Consider the following 27,190-nt stretch of genomic DNA (forward strand, 5'->3'; position numbering starts at 1 on the left):
CATTTGAGTTGTTCCCTTGCAAATTCACATTATCATCAGGTATTAAATTACACAATGCGACAAGTTTATTAGTTCCATATTGTCCTCTCCCTTGCCAATGGAATTTTCTTTTGCTCTGATTCACAGTAACTCTGCATAGTTCTCTAACTCAGCCTTACAGGAAGTCAGAGGCTTTCTTTAGCCCCTTGTCAAGAAAACTAGAAAAGCTTTCCAATTATGGTTCGAAAGTGAAAAACAAAATGGAAGTTATGATGGGGCATAGCCAAGGCAGGAGGTGGGTAAATGGCTGGGGCAAAACACATCGGGGCTGGGGCCTCCACAATGAGAAGCAGCAAAGGAAGGGGTACAGAAGCAAATGCTCCCTGTCTCGTAAAGTGTTCATTATTTGCTCTGCTCAGACTAAACAAGTCTTCTCTGGGCCGCTCACTAAAGGTACTATCCCTTAAAATTATGTGCTGGGGATTCCTCAGTTTCATGACTTACAGTCAAAATACTACTAGCTGAAAATCATAAAATCAACCTTATGACAATAATATAAATTTTATTACCCATGAATTAAATAAACATGGATGCTCACTTCCATTACACATTCAGAAATGGTATAATTTAAAAGCATGGTATGGCTCTCACGTGGACCATGAGAACTCTTCACAAGCATAATTACAAGCTCTCAGCCCTGGGGGGTGTCTTTGCTTCTTCTGCCACCTTGATTTCTGCCTCTCCTGCCTGTCCACATTTGACAGTGCTCCATGCCGGTTGGTAGCCCACAGCCACCTCTTAATCAGTACTTTTATAATAACCACACAGTTTTATGTCTTTTTGTCTGTGGTTGCTCCGTGTGTCGTCTTGATAGTACAGAGAACTCACAAGCCTTATTTTCCCTCTTCATTTCTGTTTCTGGTCAGCATTGCTTTGCTAATTGCACAGATCCCTTTGAATGCTCGAGATAGGACTTTCTTTCAATTTAGGAAATCTCAGCTAATGCCTTCCATAAAAATTCTATTTCCAAAAGGCCCCTGCAAAAACGCTATTGCAGCTGTTGTAGGACGGGATTTTTAGACTTGTAAGTAAAGTGTCTAAGTTTAGTTTTACTTGAAGGAGTCTTTCTAGTATTTAAAAGCTCATCCTTTTGTGGTAGCTGCCCAAATCTGACTCTTGGACTCCCCGTTGCAGAAAGTGGCAACCATTCTGTTTGCTGCCTTACCAAAGACACTGAATAAGATGGGATCTACACTGAAGTGAGGCGCTGGGACACTGGAGAAAAAATTCGTGCAGAAGTGCACAGAGCCATGGTTTCAAGCTCTGGCTATGACACTCTCAAATTTCATGACCTGGGCTCTCTGTAGGTCTTGAGGTTTTTCTTTTTTTTTTAGAGTTGGGGGATGGGGCGTAGGCAGAGGAGAGGGAGAATCCCAAGCAGGCTCCACACCCAGCACGGAGCCATAGGCAGGGCTTGATCTCACAACTCTGAGAATGTGACCTGAGCCAAAGTCAAGAGTCTGACGCTCAACCAACTGAGCCACCCAGGCGCCCTGGTCTTTAGGTTTTTCAATGTAAGATGATGGGTTTGAGCGGATGAACTCTTGGGTCTCTTTAGCTTTTGCCCTCTGCTCTGTGAATGTGGGGGAAGGAAGTGGAGTGTCCCCATTCTTGTCAGGGGTCTAAAAACATTTGTTGATAATTTCATTCATTGAAGGCATATTCCTCAACCACTTACACCATGTCACACACCCTTACAGGCATTTAAAATAAAGAGGTGGAAAAGGGAAGGCAAAAATCACTGTCACATGGAGCTTATATTCTAGTATTAATAACAGCTCACATTTATTTTAGTGTTTTCATGTGCCAGGAATTCTATATGATTAACAGGCTTAATCCTTAAAACATCCCATTTTACAGATCAGAAAGCCAAGGCAATCAAGTTCAATACTCCACAGCACCTTTCAAAGACACAGCTGCTTATACATGCAATACATGCTGGTGTATTGTACTATTCGGTAACCAAATGTGGCCCCAGTGACAATCGCTAACCTATAAACCTATTTGACAAAGAAGCATCACAAAATTGGTGAGATGATAAGAGGACGGTGGAAAATGCTGTAAACGAGAGGGTTAGGCAACCCACTTTTCTGTACATATTCTCACTGAGGGGTGAAATGGCCTTTTGAAGTAGGCATTAATATTTTCCATTTACAGACATGGAATCTACTAATACAGGTTAGGGAAAATTGCCCAGTCAAGAAAGCAGCAGAGTTGGATGCAAACTTCATTTGTTCAGCTCTAAAGCCAAAGTCTTTCCCCAATACCATGCTACCTCTCCCCACGTGTGCTATGATTGTTAGCCTTCCTGTTATTCCTATAATGATTGTTATGTTGCCTTTACAGTAACTATTTTTCCCATTTTCAATTATGTTAATATTAGTCCCAATTTGGAATATCATTAAGAAGGCCCATTTAATATTCAAAACAATGCCACTGGCATGAAACGGCATGAAGTTGACCTCTTTTGCTCAGAGAATCTTCAGGCTCCACTGAACAGCTGGCCAAGGAGCAGCATTCTGGCAGTGAAATACAACCACATGACCAATGTTTCTGGCCAGATGAAATGAACCAGATGGAAGCCCGTGGAGCGAAATCCAGGGAGAGGGTAGAGCCAGGCCACTTTAATCGCTGATTCGTTTTTTTGTTTTTGTTTGTTTTACTTAAGAAATCCTTTTTTTTTTTTTTTTTAGAGAGAAAGCGAGCAGGGGGAGGGGCAGAAGGAGGGGGAGAGAGAGAACCTTAAGCAGGCTCCAGGCCTAGTGAAGAGCTGGAGGCGGGGCTCAATCTGACAGCTCCGAGATCATGACCTGAGCCGAAATCAAGGGTCAGCCGCTTAACCGACTGAGCTACCCACCCAGGTGCCCCAAGAAATACTTACATTTTGATGCTCTTGTTTAACACTGCTTTAAACCAGTATCAATTAGGTTAGATGACAGTTCAGATATTATTTAGTAAGTTTATATTTTAATTGACCACTAAGCCATGTTCTACATCAAATTACAAGGTGCTCTTTCTTCAGAGAAAGATTCTGAGGTGAACCGAGGAGGATAGTGGATCTATTAGAATAGCACCTCTCATGACGGAACTCCTCCTGTGTGGTCATGGGAAGATGTGGTCAGGAAACTGGAGGTAGCAGAGTGACTATTTAGAATTCTAGGCTCTAGGACAGATTGCCGGGGATCAAACTTGGGCACATTTCTTAAACTATGCCTAGTTTCCCCAGCTGTAAAATAAAGACAATACTAGATCCATCTCGTGGGGTTGTTTTGTGCGATGAAATGAGATAATGTGTGTACATTACTGGGAATGTGGCATGGCCCAGAGTAAGTGTCTGTTAGAAATTAGATCTTATTACTTACTTATTACTTATTATTACTCCAGACTTGGCTGCCCTCCTGTGTCTGTGTGGCCTCTGATCTCTGAACCTTCCATTCTTTCTCTCCCATTTAGTGGTAAGTGTTCCCATTCTCTTCCCTATAGAATTAAATGAGATGAGCCGTGCGTGGGGCACTAAAGACAAGAGTCATTACGCCTTTTACATCTGGCAAGTTTTTTTAAAAAAATGCTACACAATGGGAAGCATGAATGTGGTATCTGGGAAGTTACATCCCAGGGTACTGATTCAATGTTGGTGGCACCCATTTCCCCTCCTAAAGCCTTGGCTCTGCCTGCATTTCTAGTGCATACTGCTAGGTTTACTTTGACAGCAACTGACGTGCTACTGCTCAGGTTTTCCTGGTAACACAGTGGAAACCACACTCCTCTCTTGCCCTTGCTATTGTCTGCTACTATCAGATGTCCAGATCCAAGCTGCAGGTCTGAACATAACTTTCTAAGAGCACAGGGGATGATTTAAGGTCATTGAGGGCTTTTGGTTTTAGTAAATATGGCTTTATCTTTCCATGGCTCGAAATCACTTAGGCTTTTTATTTCTCCATCCGATTGCTTGTTAATCCTCCTTTCCACTGATGGGTCTGTTTCCCACTAAAAAATTTACTTGTTAGCCCTTCTACAACAGGTACAAGTATGCTTACATGAATTTAATTAATCACCTATTTGGCAGCTCTGTTAAAATGCTAGGGGAGGGATGTTGATGTTGATGTTGAAACTATTGGCAAAAAAGAGATCTGGAGAGTTTCTGAGTATCTCAATTATTTAGTGTATCCCACAACCCCTATTAGTATAAGAGACGGGAAAAACTAGAACTGCTTTCTGCTTCTGGCCTGTGGGATGCTAGTGGAATCATCTCTGCCCTAAATGTACCCTGGATGACTTTCTCTTCTATTTGCATACCACCCATCTCATAGTCACCCCATATTTTTTTTTTCCTTTTTTTAATGTCCCTTTCTGAGAAGAGAGAAAGCAGACAGTTTTGTGATTTGTTCTGGCTGGAAGACAAGACCATCTCTTGAAGAGTAACTTTCTATTTAAAGTTTCCTTAAATGTTACTATACTTTTAAACAATAACATTTAGAAAAACAAAATGTCCCAATGTAGTTCCCTTGGGGAGTTGGCAGAGTCCACCAACCTGCTAAGTCTTACTCCTCATTCTTTCTTTGCTTCCCAGATCATTTTCTTTCCAATTTTTTTTAGGTACTATATTTAAAACTCCAACATAAATTCACTCATTTACATTATCTCCTCAAACCTAATGTGATAAACACACCATTCCCTTCTCTCTCCTCTAAAAAGATAGGAGAGGTGTGGCTCTAAATAAGGATTGACACTCATTCCAGATCCACAGAGGAAAGTTAGCCTCCTGAGTATGTAATCCTCTCTTTCTCTCTCTGTATCAAATCAAATTTGGCTTAATAAGTTATACATTAATCATATTTGGCTTTTTATAAAAATGTATTTTACCCACAAAAGACAAAAATTTGTCACTGCCGAAAAACCACTTTCAAATCAATTTTAAGCATTGCATAACAGTCCAAAATCGTATTTCTCAGGGATGCATACTCATCCAATGTATATGATTTGCTATTACTTTAACAAAGCAGACTCTTTAACTGAATTTCACATATTATAGACTTGGCTTTCCTTTACCCTGAATGTTACAAGAAAGGGAAGACAATCCCAAAGAAAACTATTCCAGTTTAAAGTTAAGTGTACCACATGTCCATTCTATCTTCAAAGAAAAAAATTATATTATACTAGACACATTTGAGGATTTTACAGACCAACAGTCTCATAAAGAAGAAATTCAATGAAGAAATATAGGTTAATGCCCAGTTATTTCAGTTGCTTCAATAGTAAAATCATATCCAAAGCCTCTCAAAGGTCAAGGTAAGCTTAAGCTACTCCCATGTTTTAAGGATCTTATATATATATATTTTAAAGATCTTATTTATTTATTTGAGAGAGAGAATGAGAGAGAGCGAGCACGAGAAGGGGGAGGGTCAGAGGGAGAAGCAGACTCCCCGCTGAGCAGGGAGCCCGATGCGGGACTTGATCCCGGGACTCCAGGATCATGAACTGAGCCGAAGGCAGTTGCTCAACCAACTGAGCCACCCAGGCGCCCAGGATCTTATATATATTTGAAAAATGCAAAAACAGAATTGCAAAATTGTGGGGAAATTTAAATGTTCACATCAAACAATTTAATATCTTTAACTCTAGGAATGCTCTGCAACAAAAATGTGCTATTCAAAAGATAACTGTAGAATTTAAGTGTGTGTGTGTGTGTACACATACATACATATATTGATTCATGGTTCATCTGAGATGGTGTGGCCTGTTAAAAGTTTATAGCTATACGATAAACATTCTTTTTCATTATTATCAGTATATTGCTGTAGTTGAATGCATCATCTTTTTGAGCACTGACAGACCTCTGAAAATATGAGACCAGAGTGGCCAACTGCCCTACTAGTTCCCTAACTTTCTACTGGACTCTTTGCCTGTGATAGGCCCTGATTATTCAACAAGTTGACTTTGCAAATAAAGGGGTGATACCAACTAAGACAGTGGAGCAAGAAGTCTCATCAAATATACATTAATGGCACTCCTGTCACATATAAGGGAGCCTCTGGCATCAAAGAATTTACAGTCCAAATGGAGAGACAAAAGAGGACCCACAGAACAGTAAAGACAGTATGTATAAATAGTTTAATTATTATATGTGTGATTCACATACAAATTAAAAGCAAATCGATGAGGGACAAAGTCTCTCAAGCTCCAAAGGAGACTGGCCCAAAGATGGTCACTCTAACCTCTTGTTAGGAAAAAGGCATGTTAGAACTACCAACATGGTCACTTAAATGCATGGAAAACTCATCCTTAGACATCCCAGTGGCTTGCTGTATTTTGGAAAGGATCAGAACTTGACCAAAGGACAATGAAACAACTTTGCCAGATGAAGGCAAGTTTCATGATGTATTTGCAAATCATACAGCAAAGCTTAAACTGCATTTTTTTTTGGAGATTTCTGAAACTCTAGTGCCACATGCTATTCCTTTCACACTATTCAGTAGTTAGACATGTACGATATCCCAGGACTTGTTATCAGCTCTCATTAATGAGGAGAGTCCAGAAATCACCCTCTGTTGGAAATAAGCACTGTAATGCTTACAAATCTTACAACTCAGTAGAATGCAGAGCATATAGTAGGGTGTATCATTTCTAATGTTGAACTGTATTCAAAACTAATAAATTAATCTAATTAGTAAAAATAAATGGTATTTATTTTGTTTTGAACTAGAAATAAATGGAATTGCTACTTACACTTTTGGCTGCCAATTTTTATCCTTTGTCAAAGTTTGCTTCTGCATTGTTACTATAAGTGAAGTATATAATTTGATTTCTCTGATTATACAGTTCCCTAATAAGTCCCAAGGGCACTATCTTCCATACTGTCTAAAATAAATAACTCTCGTGAATTATTTTAAACCAAAACTCAAATGTTTTTTATGCAAGTAAATCAGAATACATTATAATTCAAATTTAATGCATACTTCTATATAGGCCAAGTAGTCTCCAGATATGTTGCATTTGGTCTAAATAAGAAAGATATTCTCAAGACTTTGCAAACAGTTTCAGCTGTATTTGCTTTTCCTGAAATAGCTTCCATTGCTTACAGACTAACCAATCAGAAACAAACAAAAAAAGTGTGAAGAATCAATCTTTTCCTTGTAAATAGCTAGAATACTCAAGCAAAGAAGGAAATCAAAGATTTTTTTTTCTCACTGTCTTCTTTCTTTTTTCTAGTTACTTGGTTAAAATAAGCTAACTTAGGTGTAAAACAAAGTTGCCATTGACAATTTATTGAGATTGTGAAGTCAAGATCTTTCATGTGATTTCTATAGAACTCTTCAGAAATAAAAGATTAATAGAACATCGATTTTGATTTTATGGTGTCTAATTCTCCTAGACAAGATTAAAACACTGAATTACCGTCTAGATCCCAGAGATAGTTGCCACTTTTCCACGTGAATGTGCCCTGGAAACCCTTATGAACAAGATAGTATTATTTCCTTTTTGTTGTTTGATTACCTGTTTAATCAAGCAAGACACTTTTCCTGACATTTAAAGGGTTAACTGAAAGTTTTAGCATGACCAATATTGGCTCTTTTAACTCCAGCAGGGATGCTAATACCCTTTTTTCCCAGATGCTAGTAATAGGAATGCTGTTTTTTTTAAGTTCACCATTTAACACTCAAAATCAGCTTTTAGAGTTAGTCAACTTCTTGCTACTTCTCAGGTTCCCATATACCCCCTGACTATTTTAAGGTTCATCTCTTTGTCACTCATATTTCATATACTGCCAACTTAACGCCTGTTAGGAGTTAAATAGATCAACACAGGGCAAAAGCATATTTCCGGCGGCAGGGTGCAGAGGGAAGGGCTAAAGCTATAGAGACTGATTTAAAAAATTCTTCCCGGCTACAAAAAGTAAAGAGTGATACCTGTAGGACTTTGAGAAACGCAATCTTGTTTTGGCTCTGGGAGATGGTCCTGGCACTGTGACTCCCTGAGGATCCCAAAGAAAAGCCATTTGTAAGGAAGGTGCCAGGATCGCTGGAAACCGCAGAAAGTCAGAGCTGGTGCAGGGCCTGGGGGCCGGAGGGCCCCGCGCTGAGCAGGAGGCACTTGTGGCTGAGGGAGGGCATTTCCTCTGTGGGGTGGTATGCACTGACAAGGAGGTGGCAGGCTGGCTGAAGCAGGGGTGGAAGGGATGGCCAGGACTTCCTGCTGTGTGACACTTGCCCTTTGCGACAGAGCTTGCTTCACTCAGACCTTATCTCATTAATAACATGAGCAACACTCTCTCACAAATTTGTTTTTAAATATAGTCCTGATTAAACAACATAGTCATATGCCACTCCTAAAAAGCACAATACACACACACACACACACACCATGAAAAGTATGACTGAATGTGGGTGAACCTTTATATCAAGTGTGAAGTTCAAAAAAAAAAAAGGTAAACAGAGGGCCTTTGTTAAAAAAGAAGTAATTACATATCTACAATGGGGAAATTCAACAAAGATTACTACATTTCACACAACTAGCTGCCAAATATAATTTTCCTTGCTCCAACTTCTCTTAGAAACAGAGATGGGCATCGTTATTTGCAAACCTTCCACAAGGATTTAATCATCTTGAAATACTAGCACCTCCCTGCAAGTCAGTGTAAGAAGAAAACAGGCAGATCACTTTCAAAGCTTTTGGCAGCTTTTCCCTCACGGAGATGGTGCGTCACCTTGGAGAGTGAATTATAATGCATGACTTTGACAACAAATATCAATTTTCTTGTTCATTTTCTATTCCCTAGAAACATTTCTTAACTCTTTGATAAATCCCTTAAAACAACTTTCTTTCAAATTAAATAAACGATGAAAGCCAAATAGAGCCCTTCGCATGTTTTATGAGTCCAGGACATTTCAGGGAGGCAAATATTTCAAGATATTGTACGCAAGGAGTCAAAGGACCCCAATGCCGTCATCAATCCTCACCACGGAGTGGTATTTAATGTTAACAGTGCAGCATAATTCCATCAGTCCCTGTCTAAACACTGCCCCACGGGTGACCTCAACTGTAAACCAAGGCAGAGCTCCACTCCTCCTGGATAAGATTAGGCAGGCTTAGAGGGCCGGAGAGTGAATTTAACCCACTCTGAGCGGGACAAAATTGGCTGACAGCTGAGCTTACTGATGGTCACCACATCTGCCAAATTTTGAGACCCATATGACCCTGTCTATCTCTTACATAGCCGAGCGGTCCAAAATATTCATGTACTTTCCATGGAACCTCAAGTAAGTAAACAGGACACTTATTTTCCCGACAGCATCCGGCACACCAGGGGTTCTTGAGAGCGCGACAGTTTCCATATCGGCTTTGTGAATGAGTAATAGAAATATTTTTGGGGTTTCACCTCTTTGTTATCTGGCAGACGGGCTCCAAGAGTGGGTAGGCGAGAGCTAACTGAACAGGAGCCAACTCGGAGGAACCAAGAGTTCATAAACAAACACGTTCTCTCTGAATCAATCAGCAATATTTGAATGCTTCACAAATCACACCTTTCTGCTCTTGTACGCGGATCCACACCTCACAAGAGCAAAATCGGAGGCCACCTTCCACGTATTCTTTGAGAAAGACCAAGAAAGTGCCTGTGTCTATACCCATGCGAGTCTGCCCTTCTTAGTGGATGAAATTCCAACTATTATCATTTCATTCTTTTATACTATTTGATTTCCATGTCAGGACAGCTCGAAGAAAACGCAAACACTCCTGGCAGAGTTAACAAGCTGCTCAACAACTTGGTATTTAGTAGCATGGTTTATCTGAAACTGAAGTCAGAAAGTATAGGAGAACGGGGAGTGAGGAGGAGCCCCTGAGAGCAAGTGCGGGGAGACAGTGGGGGGAGGGGGGGCCACAGACAGGCATGAGAGCAGGAGGGGTGGGACTAACTAAGATAACTCCTCTCACCTTCCATGCAGGACAGAACTCTCTTTCTAACTGGTGGCATTTTACATTTTACAGGTGAAATAGCCTCAGTGTGCCCTGAAAATAAAAGCTGCAGTGCACATATTATGACTTTGGGAGCAAAAAACCATGACTTGCTTTGTTATCCCAATTATACTGGTCATGGCCAGATGGACCCTATCTCCCTGTGCAAGCTGAAGCCAGTTATAGGTATTTTGGCTAATATCTGTCTTTGTCTCCATTCCAATTTACATTTTTAAAAGAATGTTCTATTAATTGCTATCTGATAAAATATCAGGGCATAATAATAATGCAGAATGAAAATACTGTGGAATGTCCAACTTTTTCTAAAAAAAAATGTACAACGAAGGAGATGCAAAGTTGTCTTTTTCATTACTGCCGAAGTATTTCTTCCTTCTTTTCTCCCTTGATTCTTGACATTGGACAACTGGAATCCTGAAGCAGGATAAAAACAATGTAAATATAAGTGGTGCCTGGGTGGCTCAGTCGGTTGAGCATCTGACCGTGGCTCAGGCCCTGATCTCAGCGTCCTGGGATAGAGTCCTGCATGGGGCTCCTTGCTCAGTGGGGAGTCTGCTTGTCTCTCTCCCTCTGCCCCTCCACTCATGCTCTCTTCCTCTCAAATAAATGTTTTAAAAAATAAATGTAAATGTAAAATGATGACCAGGGAAATGGAAAATTTGGTCCTTTTTCCTAATGTGAAATTAGATATGGACACAAGAAGTGTCTTCCAATGTTAATGTTATTTTTTCCTTAAATAATTACTCACTTTCTCCTTTTCATTTCTTCTGTACAGCTATACATAATCCCCCCGGAGGTTCCCAGGCCTCAACAAGGTCGAAGAAATAAGCTACTTATTTCTGACATTAATCATGAATAAAATTAAGACTTGATTTCAGGTATAAATACCAATATCCTTTGGAAGGACTGGCTAGTACTTCATAGACATGAGAATTTAGACAACTGGAAAAAAATAAAAATTAAATAAGATGTTTGCTAGGATGAACCTTTGCTGTCATTTACATTTTAAACAGTTGTTTATAACTTCCACTGCACATGTATTAAAGGGTAGAAAAAGAAATAAGGTAATATTTTGAATATTTTAACATGTCATTGTTAAACACTCCTTTACCCATAAGAGTATTAGTAGAAACAGGATTCGGTGGCAGAGAAGTTCCATCCCCGAGACAAACTCTTCTTCTACAATTTGGAAACTAAACTTATACACCCAGGAAAACTAGATTCTGAAATCTAAACTTTGCCTCCACCAAACTGCTATCCAATAATTCCTAACCTCCCTAAAAGCTCAACAACTTGCCCACCTCCTCCCAATAATGCAGATCTTATGCTCTGCCGTTCTATATAAGGCATCTTCTTTGCCTCTCGAATATTTCTGGGATTTTGGTTCCAAGATCCCAGATGTTACAAGTGGCAAATTTGGGGTTTGGTGTCTGACACAGAAACTCAGCATTTCCTTTATAGGAGATAGCCTCTATGAATCAAATTGGAAGTCCCAAATTTGAAAGTGGAAGACTTTAAACATAACCCACATAGACATTTGCTTACTCCAAGTCACTATATTTTGACAGGTGGGGGTTGGTGAGCTGAACTTGAGAGAAACAAAGAGTTACATTAGTGGGGTTGCATTATGTTGAAATACATCGCCTCAGGAAGCCAGAGCAGGCAGAGATAGGGTCCAGGATAATGCTGTATTTTGAAATCGTAGCTAGTCACAGACTCAAACGTGGCAGAAGTTAACTTGGGAGCAAATAACCTCATTTCATGTTCATTTATCAGCTGCCTCTGACAGGAGTTTCATTGTAAGAATTCTATTTTCACGGTGATCAATTGCAAAAGAGCGTGCCAAAAGGAAATTTAACAACCGGACTTGCATACTTCTCTAACCTAGTATTCATACGGTATCATTAACTGTGGTTTTTATTACATTCGTGTATTATCAAAATCAACTATCAATTTTTTTTTAAAGATGTATTTATTTATTTGAGAGACAGTGTGTGTTGGGGGGGAGGGGCAGTGGGAGAAGGAGAGATAGAAAATCTCAAGCAGACTCCCCGCTGAGCATGGAGCCCAACTCAGGGCCCTATCTCACAACCCGGAGATCATGACTTGAGCTGAAATCAAGAGTCAGATGCTTAACTGACTGAGGCACTCAGGTACTCCTCAGCTATCAATTATTACTCCAAATGGAAATGCCGCAAAATAACACTAGCCTTTTTTTTTTTTTTTTTTTTTTAAAGATTTTATTTATTTATTTGAGACAGAGAGAATGAGAGAGAGAGAGCACATGAGAGGGGGGAGGGTCAGAGGGAGAAGCAGGCTCCCTGCCGAGCAGAGAGCCCGATGTGGGACTCGATCCCAGGACTCCAGGATCATGACCTGAGCCGAAAGCAGTCGCTTAACCAACTGAGCCACCCAGGCGCCCAACACTAGCCTTTTTTTGATCTGCTTTCAAATAGTCATTCTAAACCTTACATGTGCCTACTTGATTTAGAGGTCAATTCTTCTGTGTTCTAAAATGGAGGACAATTATCTTATAAGTTGTAACACTAACAGAATGCTAACAGAATTGGCAGTACCCATGGCCTTAAGAGCATTATGCTTAGCGAAATAAGTCAATCAGAGAAAGACATGTATCATATGATCTCACTGATATGAAGACTTCTTAATCTCAGGAAACAAACTGAGGGTTGCTGGAGTGGTGGGGAGTGGGAGGGATGGGGTGGCTAGGTGATAGACATTGGGGAGCGTATGTGCTATGGTGAGCGCTGTGAATTGTGTAAGACTGTTGAACCACAGACCTGTACCTCTGAAACAAATAATACATTATATGTTAAAAAAAAAAAATAAGATAGCAGGAAGGGATTTGAAAATGAAGGGGGGGAAATCGGAGGGGGAGATGAACCATGAGAGACTATGGACTCTGAAAAACAAACTGAGGGTTCTAGAGGGGAGGGGGGCTGGGTGATGGGTTAGCCTGGTGATGGGTATTAAAGAGGGCACGTACTGAATGGAGCACTGGGTGTTATACGCAAACAATGAATCATGGAACACTACATCAAAAACTAATGATGTATGGTGATTAACATAACATAATTAAAAAAAAGAGCATTAGGAAAGCATGCTCTGTATTTTAAACTGCTACAAACACATCCTTTATTCATTTATGTCTCAGAACACAAACAGAAACAAAATGTAATTAAAGAGCTAACATTATTAAGACATAGAATAAAACAACTGAAAAGAGGCATGATTAAATATCAGGATAAAAGATAACTAAAACTGGATTATGAACCCAAATGCTTTGCTATACATTTAGGGTTCCCATCTTCCTTAGTGTATTTTAGGATTCTTTTTATCAATTCAGAAGATAATTAAGTCAAACCCTTTCTTTTTTTTTTTTTTTTTTTAAAGATTTTATTTATTTATTTGACAGAGAGGGAGACAGCGAGAGAGGGAACACAAGCAGGGGGAAGGGAGAAGCAGGCTTCCCGTGGAGCAGGGAGCCCGATGCGGGGCTCGATCCCAGGACCCTGGGATCATGACCTGAGCCGAAGGCAGACACTTAATGACTGAGCCACCCAGGCACCCCAAGTCAAACCCTTTCTAACCAAAAAAGCACTGAGTTCGTTCTAAATACTTGGGTAAACGGGGGTTGAAGGAAAGAAATCAAGGAGGAAAAAACTAGCAGGAAGGGAAATACATTTTATGTTTATTAATCATCTACTAGATGACCGATAAAATCCGAAGAGATTTTTCTAAGCAGTCAACAGGAAATATTTTAGCGTTAAATTCTTTAAAAAATTTGGAATTAGTATATGCTAATCACTTGAAATTAAAAAAAAACCCACAATGTTTTTAATGTGTGTAAAAGTATCCTGGAGTCAATAATTGTCCAATTGTCCAGTTTTCTGTGCATGAAATTTTTAAAAGTCAGAAAACCTTTTTCTTTTCCAATATTACATTCATGCGTGCAGACTGAAAAAACAAAAACAAAAATAAAACACCTCTCCTTTGTCTTAACTAGTAAGTGAAAAGGTAGATTACAGAATTTCATTTTGAAAGCTACTTCCTCTGAGAAGCCTTTCTGCTTTCCCAGACCAAGGGAAGCCTCCACAGCACTCTGCACATCCTCTTTGTCATCGTCAGCACATTTGTAATCACTACTTATTCAACATCAGGCTTCCCTGATGGACCTAGTCATCTAAAGGACATAGACTATGTTTGCTTTTCCACTGGATGCCCAGTGCCTGGCAAATGACCCGGGAAAATAAGTCACGATAATGTTTGTTTAATGAATGAACAAACCAATAACCTCAGGTCCTCTTGACAAGAAGATGCATCACCTTTATTATATTCTTTCGTGTTCCCAAATAGGGGCAAAACATTTTTGCCATGGTAGGACTTATTTATTTTCTCTTTCCTTACATGTTCCCTTTGTCAAAGCCATAATTGTAGCAACAAGTAAATAAATAAAACAATAAAACCAGAAAAAATACTGTCACTGTTATGACCAAATGAATTACAGGCCTATCCTCAGATTAGGGCTTTGTTGTTGTTGTTGTTGTTGTTTTGGTTTGGTTTGTTTTTTGATGAATCATCATTGGGCAAATATGCAGGGCAACCCTGATAGAGGGTATTAGAGCAATAGTCGTGCCATAAACTTGCCACGTGACCTTGAGCACTGTTACCTGACCTTACTGAGTTTCAGTGCCTCACTTACCCAAATGAGAACTACTGCAAAGAGGTTTGGAGAAGAGGGCGCCTGGGTGGCTCAGTTGGTTAAGCGACTGCCTTCGGCTCAGGTCATGATCCCAGGGTCCTGGGATCGAGTCCCACATTGGGCTCCCTGCTCCGCGGGAAGCCTGCTTCTCCCTCTCCTACTCCCCCTGCACTTGTGTTCCTGCTCTCGCTGTGTCTCTCTCTGTCAAATAGATAAATAAAATCTTTAAAAAAAAAAAAAAAAAAAAGAGGTTTGGAGAAGAATGAATAGGGTACTTTACACAAAAGTTTTCTGAAAAGACCACACAAGGTTTTAAGCACTACTACTGACAGTGTCAAGCTTTTTGGTCAGCTGGGAAAATTATTTTTTGTACTGTTAGAAATATTTCCAGTGTTCAAAATTGTACTGTAAAATGGGTCACCTCATAAACATGGTAAGTAGCAATACCATTCTACCAGTTGCAAAAGGGGTATCAATCTTCAATTTTGATGGGTAATTTTTTTTTCTATTTGAAATCTTTTTTATCCTAAATGTAAAGGGACAGAATATCAAGTTAGTCCTTTAACAAAATCTTAATGTTTTATTTGCAGAATGAAACCCCTCTCCTTGTTCTGTGCACTAGAAGTAAAAAAAAAAAAAAAAATAAAAAAATAAGGGACAAGAAATTCTACTAAAATTAGCTAATGGAATTTTTCACAATTGTTCAAAATCCTGGGCTTCACCTAAATATAGAAACATTTCCATTTATTTTTTGAAAACTTAAGGGATGCTGCAGACAGGTTGTTTAACTGAAAAAACATTTGCAACGCTAACTCCAACTCATGCTGCTCCCATTTTTGACCACATACCAAATAAGGACAGAAATGGCCTCTTTTCAGCTTTTTAGAACTATGTTAACAAACAAGTGAAAGCAGTGATGGAATTATCAGGCTGAGAAACAAAATCACTCTCTGGGGAGAAAGAAAAAGACCCCAAATACCAAGAATCTCTAAATAACAACAATCTCATGTGTTCAACTTTGGCACTGTGATTTTTTTCCATGACAGTGTTCAATATCTCGCTAAATCTGGATATCCATTTATTGGAGACAACATTCATGGACTTTTCCATTCCTGGGTACTGTCATCCCTGTTACCCGCAGACCGCCTTTCCTCACCCTGACACTCCTTATGTGTTGACTGAGTCTGTGAAGCAAATGTTACCACAAGGTCAGGGTATCCTTTTGTAATTCCTTATTTTACTATGATGGTATCAACCACTAATTTGGTATTTATTCTGTGAGAAGGGCATAACATACCTTGTATCATCCCCATAATACTGTATCTATGAGTTTAATCTATTTTTTTTTTAAGATTTTATTTATTTATTTGACAGAGAGAGACACAGCGAGAGAGGGAACACAAGCAGGGGGGAGTGGGAGAGGGAGAAGCAGGCTTCCTGCCGAGCAGGGAGCCCGATGCAGGGCTCGATCCCAGGACCCTGGGATCATGACCCGAGCCAAAGGCAGACCTTAACAACTGAGCCACCCAGGTGCCCCGAGTTTAGTCTATTTTTATTCTGTTTTATGACAGAAGAAAAAGGCTTAGAAAGTTGAGGTAACTTGCCCCTCTGATCATGCAGCCAAGGAGCAGCAGATCTGAGACTAAGACTTGGGTCTTTCCAATTAGAAAACCTATGCTCTTAGCCAACAGAGGCCTAGAATGTAACTGAGGATGGAATGAATGAGCGCAGGTCCGTTTCTCCAGAGAGGTGGGTCATGGCGGAAGTTTTGGATTTTCACAGAAGGAACAGGCAATATGTACAACAGTTATATAATCTTGTTTAATCTTAATCCACCCTTTCAGATAGACATATTGTTGTGATTTTATTTTATTTTTTAAGATTTATTTATTCATTCTATAGAGAGAGTTTGAGCGAGGGAGAGGGAGAATCCCAGACTCCTCGCTGAGCACAGAGCCCCAGACAGGGCTGGACCCACAAGGTCATGAGCTGAGCTGAAACCAGGAGTCAGACATTCAGCTGACTGTGCCACCCAGGCGCCCCTATTGTTGCCATTTTATAGATGAGAACCCTGAGGGTCGCAGAGGTTAAGTAGCTTGGCTGGCACCACAAAACTAATATACGATGGAGATGTGTGTCCGAGTCAGTTCTGCCTATCCCGAATCTTGTCTCCACGGTAGCTGGCTTCCCCAAGTTCTTTAAATTCCTAATTCTAGGGCCTGAGGACTGAGGCTGAGGACAGGGCCACGTGGGCTCAGCTGTGATAACCAGAGTGTTACAGAGGCAGAGAGGGAGGAGGCCTGGTAGAGGATGGCAAGGCTTGAGGAAAAGTGACAATGTCAGTGTTTTTGAATGCCCTGTGTTCTGCTCTGCATTTTCCCTCTGTATAGTTTACATCAAGAGAAACAGAAAGACTTTTCAGTCTGTCTAACCAATGGCAGCAATTCACTAGGGGCTAAAATAGAAATCTGGGTTTTTCAGTAATGGTGAAAGAAAGAGAAGTGTGTTTATGTTATGTGTTTTTATTTTGTAATAGGATGCAGAAAACTTAAGGTACCATTTTCTAGCTATCCCTCAAAACCACCTAAGAAATTTATAACAGACATTTATACAATTAGGGCATAAATAAGATAATAGGGCACATTCTGGCCCTTGCTTCCGCTGCCATCACTAAATTTACTTCTATTGGTTCAGTGGAGTTAAGTGACTTTCCCAAGTTTGGTTAAGTGGTAAATAATGAGCCTTGATTGAAACTTCAGCTTACCTCTAAATTTTGGAAAATAGGCCATTTCTAAATTAGGGACTTCCTCTATTAAATTCACTGCCTTTAAAATGTAGAAGTAAATTGGAGAAGGCACAGTTGCTTTTCATTGGTCAGATGATATCAAGTAAAATAATCTATAGCAAATTCTGATTCAAATGCTGATTTAAATTGTACCTATATTAGTTTGATATGTAAGTTATACCTAAGTATTAAGGGATTTAATTTACATTTGAAAATAAAATAAATTGCAGTCAAAGAAACAAAACCATAGCCGTGGGTTTTCAAGCACTACTGAATACTAGATAATGAAATATTTTGTGGCAGTATTTTTCTTGATATTCTAAGAGTGAGCTTAAATCACAAAATCCTAAAAGATATGGCCTATAGTAAAGTAGTTTCCATATGAAATTTTATTCAACAGGTAACTCTTCCTCCCTTCCTTCCTTCCTTTCTCCCCTCCCTTTCTTCTGCCTTCCCTCCCATCCACTCATAAATACCTACTAGGCATCTACTATATACCAAGTGCTAAGCCATATGCATGCTAACAATTAATGGTGAAGATAATCATGCCCAAACAGACCTTAGAACTGCCTGAACCAAAGACTGAAACTTCAGCCTTATAAGAAATTGGACTGGGGTTTACATTTTTTAAAAGTGTCAAGGAAGTAGAAAGAGAAGGGATATAAAATATTTATAGAAGTGGAAAATGGCTTGAGGTCTTGTTTATGAAAAAAAAAAAAACAATTAAGGAGAAGGTGACTCTTCAGATGATCAACATTAAAAACAGATCAAATGAGATATTTTTGGTGAAACACTTTCCTCAGCAGCTGACCCAGGGGAAACACTTCTCTAACAGTCAATTCATAGTATTATATGAAACTGGGAGGGTGGTGGGAGAGACACATTTATAAAGAAGCTCTTGTCTCATGACTAGTGCCAAGCGTGGGTGTAAATCCGTGCTAGGTGTTTGGGAATACAAAAGAAAATGGAAACTGGTCCCTCTTTGGAGAGGCTTGCAACCAGGAAGCCTCACCTCATAAAAACATTTCTGTAACCTATGCTGGTTAATGTTTTCTCAAGAAAGCATATCAATAGTGCTCACAACATTAAAACTGACAACTGTCCCTCGGCATCTTTTACAAATCAAGAGAAAAATAAACATGCCGTAAATAGGGCAATCATCACTGCAGTAATCCAGAACGAGCCAAATTACAGATGTTTAAAACACAAACTTGACGGGGCACATAAAACTTGTTTCAGAAAAAAAAATGCAGAATATGGTTCTTGCCATATCAAAAAGGGATTTTTATTTTCCAAAATAGTATTACGAAAATTTTCAAAAATACCTAAAAGTTGAAAGAATTTTACAATGAACACCTGGGTATCTACCACTTAGATTATGCTGGTAACATTTAAGACTTTCTTTCTCTCTTTTTCTTTCTTTCTCTCTCTCTCTTTCTTTCTTTTTTTATTTATTTACTTGACAGAGAGTGAAAGAGCACAAGCAGGGGAAGAGCAGAGGGAGAGGGAGAAGCAGGCTCCTTGCTAAGCAGGGAGCCCGATGTGGGACTTGATCCCAGGACCCTGGGATCATGACCTGAGCTGGAGGCAGATGCTTAACGACTGAACCACCCAGGAGCCCCTTAAGAGACTGTTTCTTAATAGGAAATTATCATATTGGACTTGAACAATGAGAACTGTGCTGTTATAGTACTATTCATCTGAATAATATTTACAGATTGTTTATTATGTTAAACCTAAATTATAAGTCTTTATGCTTTAATATTCAGTCTATTTTAAAGGGTGGACTTTGTACAGGCAGACAAGGTGGAGTTTTTTTTCTATGTAATATAAAGAACATAGTAAATTTGAATTCCTAAATCTTGCTAAAAAATAAGTTAATGATAAAAAGTAAATGTTAAAGATATGATCAAAGATTATGAATTATCAAAATCAATATCCATTTAAGTGATAAAATGGTCAACCATGAGGTTTTTCTCCAGTTTAGATAATATGTTTTCTCCAGTCCTAGGTAATATGTTTTTGGGATTGTTTCATACACAGTTATTCTTAGAAAATTATGAGTTCAGTCAGGTGATTAGAAATGGGATAATTGGGAATATTCCAGTTACTAATATGACACAAAATATCCTATAAAATCTGTAAATTAGGTGCTCTGTGGGAGGAGGGGAAGAGGGGGAGGGAGAGAGAGAGAGAATATCCAAGCAGACTCTGTGCTGAACTTGAAGCCCCACAAGGGGCTCGATCCCATGACCTGAGCCAAAACCAAGAGTTGGACACTTAACCGACTGAGCCACCCAGGCGCCCCTTGTTATATTTTTTTAATTAATATAATATAAATGTCAAGTCTAGTTCATTAAGGACAAGAAAGAGACTCTGCGTCAGTAATAAATGAAATAGTAAATCCCAGTATCAATGAATCCGTTTTTCACTTACTATTTCTGATGTGTCTATGACCTTCTCAACAATTTGATATACAAGTCAAGTTCAAATGACATCACCAGAGTGACAGAGGAAACCTAATTTTAGTTTCCATGATACTGAAAGAACACAAATAAGTACTGAATACTCTCAGCTCATGTTTAGAGTTGATACTTGAAAAGGAATCCAATCAAGGAGCATGTATTGCAGAGTGTTGTCCAAAGCTGGGGCTCTCAGGTGCTCCAAGGACTGTGGAGCATCTCAGATTCAGATGATCAACTTTTCATGTATATTTAAGGATGTGTATTTTCAACTCTAATACCACCTCATTACAGCAGTCCAGTGAGAATAGCAAATATAGCTATAAAAAGCATGCAGTGGCCTTTTCAAGATGTTAGTGTTAATACTTTGTTAAGGAGTGCATCATGAAGTAGTATATATACATAATGGGATATTATTCAGCCATGGGAAAGAAGGAAATACCACCATTTGTGACAATATGGACGGGCCTTGTGGGTATTATGCTAAGTGGGATAAGTCAGAGAAAGACAAATACTGTATGTTATCACTTATATGTGGAATCTAAAGAAGTCGAACTCATCAAAACAGAGAGTAAAATGGGGGTTACCAGAGGCTGGGGGTGGGGAATTAGGAGGTGTGGTTGAAAGGTACAAACTTGTAACACCAGTTAAATAAGTCCTGGAGATCTAATGCACAGCAATGATTACAGATAACAATATTGTATTATGACCATCAAACTAGCTGACTGGATCTTAATTAGTCCCAACACAAAAAAGAACTGACAATTATATGAAGGGATAGAGGTTTTAGCTAATGCTATAATGCAATCATATTACAATATATAAATGTATCAAATCAACATGTTAGCCACTGTAAATTTACACAATGTTATATATCAACATATTTCAATAAAAGAGAAATGCATTATGAAATTGCTAATACTAAACAAACTCTAATTACTCACGGCAAGCATTTTACAATTAAATCCAATTAATTAAAATATACACCAAAGTGCTGATAGTGCTGGCTATTAGGATTGCAGGCATTTTTAAACTTTCTTTTCTATAGTGTTCAAATTTTCTACGACAAATATAAATTGCTTTTACAATAATATAAAACTAAATATAGGCTACTAGAAACTCAGATAGTAAAATTTCTTTTTTCCCCACCAGGAGTTTTTTTATTTTGATTAGATTTCAACCAAAGGTCCATGAATAAAAACTTCTGAATTTATATTAACTTAAGTACGTTTTATAGTTTACACATTGCCGAGATGGTAAAGGGTCAGAGAGAGAAGTGCTGGAAAGCCAGGTAAGCATACACATCATTTAACACCTATGATGATCTGATTTAAAATCCAATGAAAAGGGGGCGGAGCAAGATGGCGGAGGAGTAGGAGACCTGGATTTCCTCTGGTCTCAGGAATTCAGCTGGATAGGGATCAAACCATTCTGAACACCTACAAACTCAACAGGAGATCGAAGAAAAGAAGAGCAACAACTCTCTCATCAGAAAAGCAACCACTTTCTGGAAGGTAGGACGTGCGGAGAAGTGAATCCGAGGCGATATTCGGGAGGATAGACGGTGGGGGAGGAGCCTCCGTCGGCCGCTTCTGGCAAGTGATAGAGCCGCGGAGCACAAAATCGGAACTTTTAAAAGTCTGCTCCGCTGAGGGACGTCACTCCGGTGGCTAAGCGGGGGCTGGAACCCTCCGGGACAGTGTGGTCTCAGGACCCACGGGTCACAGAAAGACTGGGGGTGCCTGAGTGCGGCAGAGCTCCCAGGTAACAGAGCAGGGAAGCCGGCTACAGAGGCGGAGCCCAGGCGCGGGCTCTCAGCTCGGGGTTGCCATAGACCGTGATCCGCGGCACAGTCGGGCCACTGCTCCTCCAGCAGGGACCCAACAAGTGGCAGATCCGGGGAGACTCACCTTCCTCCCCCGGGAGGAGCCACGCGGGAGTGCACCGCAGGGATCGGCTGGGTTTGGAGACTCCACCCGGGGTCGGGTGCCGGAGATAGAAACGCGCGGTCACAGTCCGGGTGAGCACGGAGTGCGGCTGGAGACCGGGGAGACGGGAGTGACTGACGGCTTTTCTCTGGGGGCTCACTGAGAAGCGGGGCCCCGAGTTCTCGGCTCCTCCGCGGCGGAGATTGGGAGGCCGCCATTTTCACTCTCCGCCTCCAAAGCTGTACGGAAAGCTCGCAGGGAACAAAAGCCCCGGAGAGCAAACCCGAGCAGATTACTTAGCCGGGAGGGGGCAAGGGCGGGGCAATTCCGCCTCAGGCAGAGACATTTGGAAACCACGGCAACAGGCCCCTCCCCAGAAGATCAGCGAGAACAGCCAGCCAAGACCAAGTTTACCGATCAATGAGAACGGCAGAACTCCAGCGCTAGGGGAATACTGCACATAGAATTCATGGCTTTTTTTACCATGATTCTGTAGTCTTTCAAAGTTAATTTTTTTTAACTGTCTTTTTTTCTTTTTGAATTTTTCTTTTTCCCTTTTTCAACCAACATCTTATCAATCCCTTTTTTTTTAAAAAAAATTTTTATTTTTCATTTTTAGAGTCATATTCTATCCCTTCATAGTAGTTACCCGTATTTTTGGCTTATATATATAAGTTGTTCTCTCTTTAAAATTTTGAGATAGTTTCTTCTAACAGATCAAAATATACCCTAAATCTCTAGTATATGGTGTTTTCTATTCCCCTGCCTGATCACATCCTCTCCCTTTTTTTTTCTTTTTTTAAATCCTCTTCTTTCTTTTTTCAAACAACTTCTTATCAATTCCTTTTATAAAATTTTTTATACTTTCCATCTTTACAGTCATATTCCATCCCTTCATCATATCAACCCTTATTTTTGTACATATATAAGTTTTTCTTTCTTTAAAATTTTGGGAGGCACTTTCTTCTAAAAGACCAAAATACACCCCAAATCTAGTGTGTGGCACTGATCTATATACCAGCCTGATCATATTTGATCACATTCTGGTTTTTTTGTTGTTGTTGTTTTGTTTTGTTTGTTTTTGTTATCTTTATCTTTTTCTTTTTTTTCTTTTTCTTTTTTCTCTCTTTCCCTTTCTTTTCCCACTGCTTCAGGTTTTTTCTGATTTGTTTAGAGTATATTTTCTGGGGACGTTGTTACTCTGCTAGCATTTTGTTCTCTCATTAATCTATTCTCCTCTGCACAAAATGACAAGACGGAAAAAATCACCTCAACAAAAAGAACAAGAGGTAGTACCGACTGCCAGGGACCTACTCAATACGGACATTAGTACGATGTCAGATCTAGAGTTCAGAATCATCACTTTAAAGATACTAGCTGGGCTTGAAAAAATATGGAAGTTATTAGAGAAACCCTTTCTGGAGAAGTAAAAGAACTAAAATCCAACCAAGTAGAAATCAAAAAGGCTATTAATGAGGTGCAATCAAAAATGGGGGCGCTAACTGCTAGAATAAATGAGGCAGAAGAGAGAATCAGTAATATAGAAGATGAAATGATGGAAAATAAAGAAGCTGAGAAAAAGAGAGATAAACAACTACTGGATCACGAGGGCAGAATTCGAGAGATAAGCGATACCATAAGATGAAACATTAGAATAATTGGGATCCCAGAAGAAGAAGAAAGAGAGAGAGGGGCAGAAGGTATAATGGAGCAAATTATAGCAGAGAACTTCCCTAATTTGGGGAAGGAAACAGGCATGAAAATCCAGGAAGCACAGAGAACCCCTCTCAAAATCAATAAAAATAGGTCAACACCCCGACATCTAATAGTAAAACTTACGAGTCTCATAGACAAAGAGAAAATCCTGAAAGCAGCTCGGGAGAAGAGATATGTAACCTACAAGGGTAGAAACATTAGATTGGCAACAGACCTATCCACAGAGACCTGGCAGGCCAGAAAGGACTGGCAGGATATATTCAGAGCACTAAACGAGAAAAATATGCAGCCAAGAATACTCTATCCAGCTAGGTTGTCATTGAAAATTGAAGGAGAGATAAAAAGCTTCCAGGACAAACAAAAACTAAAGGAATTTGCAAACACAAAACCAGCCCTACAGGAAATCTTGAAAGGAGTCCTCTAAGCAAAGAGAGAGCCTAAAAGCAACATAGACCAGAAAGGAACACAGACAATATACGGTAACAGTCACCTTACAGGCAATACAATGGCACTAAATTCCTATCTTTCAATAGTTACCCTGAATGTAAATGGGCTAAATGCCCCAATCAAAACACACAGGCTATCAGACTGGATTAAAAAACAAGACCCATCGATATGCTGTCTGCAAGAGACTCATTTTAGAACCAAAGACAGCCCCAGATTGAAAGTGAGGGGGTCGAAAACCATTTACCATGCTAATGGACACCAAAAGAAAGCTGGGGTGGCAATCCTTATATCAGACAAATTAGATTTTAAACCAAAGACTGTAATAAGAGATGAGGAAGGACACTATATCATACTTAAAGGATCTATCCAACAAGAAGATCTAACAATTGTAAATATCTATGCCCCTAACATGGGAGCAGCCAATTATATAAGCCAATTAATAACAAAAGCAAAGAAACACATCGACAACAATACAATAATAGTGGGGGACTTTAACACCCCCCCTCACTGAAATGGACAGATCATCTAAGCAAAAGATCAACAGGGAAATAAAGACTTTAAATGACACACTGGACCAAATGGACTTTACAGACATATTCAGAACATTCCACCCCAAAGCAACGGAATACACATTCTTCTCTAGTGCCCATGGAACATTCTCCAGAATAGATCACATCCTAGGTCATAAATCAGGTCTCAACCGGGACCAAAAGATTGGAATCATTCCCTGCCTATTTTCAGACCACAATGCTTTGAAACTAGAGCTCAATCACAAGACAAAAGTCAGAAAGAACTCAAATACATGGAGGCTAAAGAGCATCCTACTGAAGAACGAATGGGTCAACCAGGAAATTAAAGAAGAATTAAAAAAATACATGGAAACCAATGAAAATGAAAACACAACTATTCAAAATCTTTGGGATGCAGCAAAGGCAGTCCTAAGAGGAAAGTATATAGCAATACAAGCCTTTCTCAAGAAGCAAGAAAGGTCTCAAGTACACAACCTAACCCTCCACCTAAAGGAGCTGGAGAAAGAACAGCAAATAAAGCCTAAACCCAGCAGGAGAAGAGAAATAATAAAGATCAGAGCAGAAATCAATGAAATAGAAACTAAAAGAACAGTAGAACAGATCAACGAAACTAGGAGCTGGTTCTTTGAAAGAATTAACAAGATTGATAAACCCCTGGCCAGACTTATCAAAAAGAGAAGAGAAATGACCCAAATCAACAAAATCATGAATGAAAGAGGAGAGATCACAACCAACACCAAAGAAATACAAACAATTATAAGAACATATTATGAGCAACTCTATGCCAGCAAATTAAATAACCTGGAAGAAATGGATGCATTCCTAGAGATGTACCAACTACCAAAACTGAACCAGGATGAAATAGAAAACCTGAACAGACCTATAACCACTAAGGAAATTGAAGCAGTCATCAAAAATCTCCCAACAAACAAAAGCCCAGGGCCAGATGGCTTCCCAGGGGAATTCTACCAAACATTTCAAGAAGAATTAATACCTATTCTTCTGAAACTGTTCCAAAAAATAGAAATGGAAGGAAAACTTCCAAACTCATTTAATGAGGCCAGCATTACCTTGATCCCAAAACCAGACAAAGACCCCATCAAAAAGGAGAATTACAGACCAATATCCCTGATGAACATGGATGCAAAAATTCTCACCAAAATACTAGCCAACAGGATCCAACAGTACATTAAAAGGATTATTCACCATGACCAAGTGGGATTTATCCCTGGGCTGCAAGGTTGGTTCAACATCCGCAAATCAATCAATGTGATACAATACATTAACAAAAGAAAGAACAAGAATCATATGATCCTCTCAATAGATGCAGAAAAAGCATTTGACAAAGTACAGCATCCTTTCTTGATCAAAACTCTTCAGAGTATAGGGATCGAGGGTACATACCTCAATATCATAAAAGCCATCTATGAAAAACCTATAGCGAATATCATTCTCAATGGGGAAAAACTGAGAGCTTTCCCCCTAAGGTCAGGAACGCGGCAGGGATGTCCACTATCACCACTGCTATTCAACATAGTATTGGAAGTCCTAGCCACAGCAATCAGACAACAAAAAGAAATCAAAGGCATCCAAATTGGCAAGGAAGAAGTCAAACTCTCACTCTTTGCAGATGATATGATACTTTATGTGGAAAACCCAAAAGACTCCACCCCAAAACTGCTAGAACTCATAGAGGAATTCAGTCAAGTGGCAGGATATAAAATCAATGCACAGAAGTCAGTGGCATTCCTATACACCAACAACAAGACAGAAGAAAGAGAAATTAAGGAGTCGATCCCATTTACAATTGCACCCAAAACCATAAGATACCTAGGAATAAATCTAACCAAAGAGACAAAGGATCTGTACTCAAAACTATAAAATACTCATGAAAGAAATTGAGGAAGACACAAAGAAATGGAAAAACGTTCCATGCTCATGGACTGGAAGAACAAATATTGTGAAGATGTCAATGCTACCTAGCGCAATCTACACATTCAATGCAATCCCCATCAAAATACTATCCACTTTTTTCAAAGAAATGGAACAAATAATCCTCAAATTTGTATGGAACCAGAAAAGACCCCGCATAGCCAGAGGAATGTTGAAAAAGAAAAGCAAAGCCGGCGGCATCACAATTCCGGACTTCCAGCTCTATTACAAAGCTGTCATCGTTAAGACAGCATGGTACTGGCACAAAAACAGACACATAGATCAATGGAACAGAATAGAGAGCCCACAAATGGACCCTCAACTCTATGGTCAACTCATCTTTGACAAAGCAGGAAAGAATGTCCAGTGGAAAAAAGACAGTCTCTTCAACAAATGGTGTTGGGAAAATTGGACAGCCACATGCAGAAGAATGAAACTGGACCATTTCCTTACACCACACACAAAAATAGACTCCAAATGGTTGAAAGACCTCAATGTGAGACAGGAGTCCATCAAAATCCTAAAGGAGAACACAGGCAGCAACCTCTTCGACCTCAGCCGCAGCAACTTCTTCCTAGAAACATCGCCAAAGGCAAGGGAAGCAAGGGCAAAAATGAACTCTTGGGACTTCATCAAGATAAAAAGCTTTTGCAAAGCAAAGG

At 39.6% G+C, this 27,190-nt stretch overlaps 1 protein-coding gene across 4 annotated transcripts in view; it reads right to left on the minus strand.

Annotated features, from left to right (window-relative positions):
- PDE4D (phosphodiesterase 4D) overlaps positions 1 to 27,190 on the minus strand; it is an 871,615-nt gene that overhangs the window by 349,811 nt on the left and 494,614 nt on the right. The window contains exon 1 of one of the 4 annotated variants that reach the window (XM_021702167.1): positions 7,947 to 8,050. The exons of the other annotated variants lie outside the window; for them this stretch is intronic. Within the exon in view, the coding sequence (XP_021557842.1) occupies positions 7,947 to 8,035 (89 nt within the window). The 5' untranslated portion in view covers positions 8,036 to 8,050. Of the gene's footprint in view, positions 1 to 7,946; positions 8,051 to 27,190 lie in introns of those variants that run through there. 4 annotated transcript variants of the gene reach the window in all.

This window comes from Neomonachus schauinslandi, chromosome 7 (assembly GCF_002201575.2).
Source record: "Neomonachus schauinslandi chromosome 7, ASM220157v2, whole genome shotgun sequence".
Taxonomy (NCBI): domain Eukaryota; kingdom Metazoa; phylum Chordata; class Mammalia; order Carnivora; family Phocidae; genus Neomonachus; species Neomonachus schauinslandi.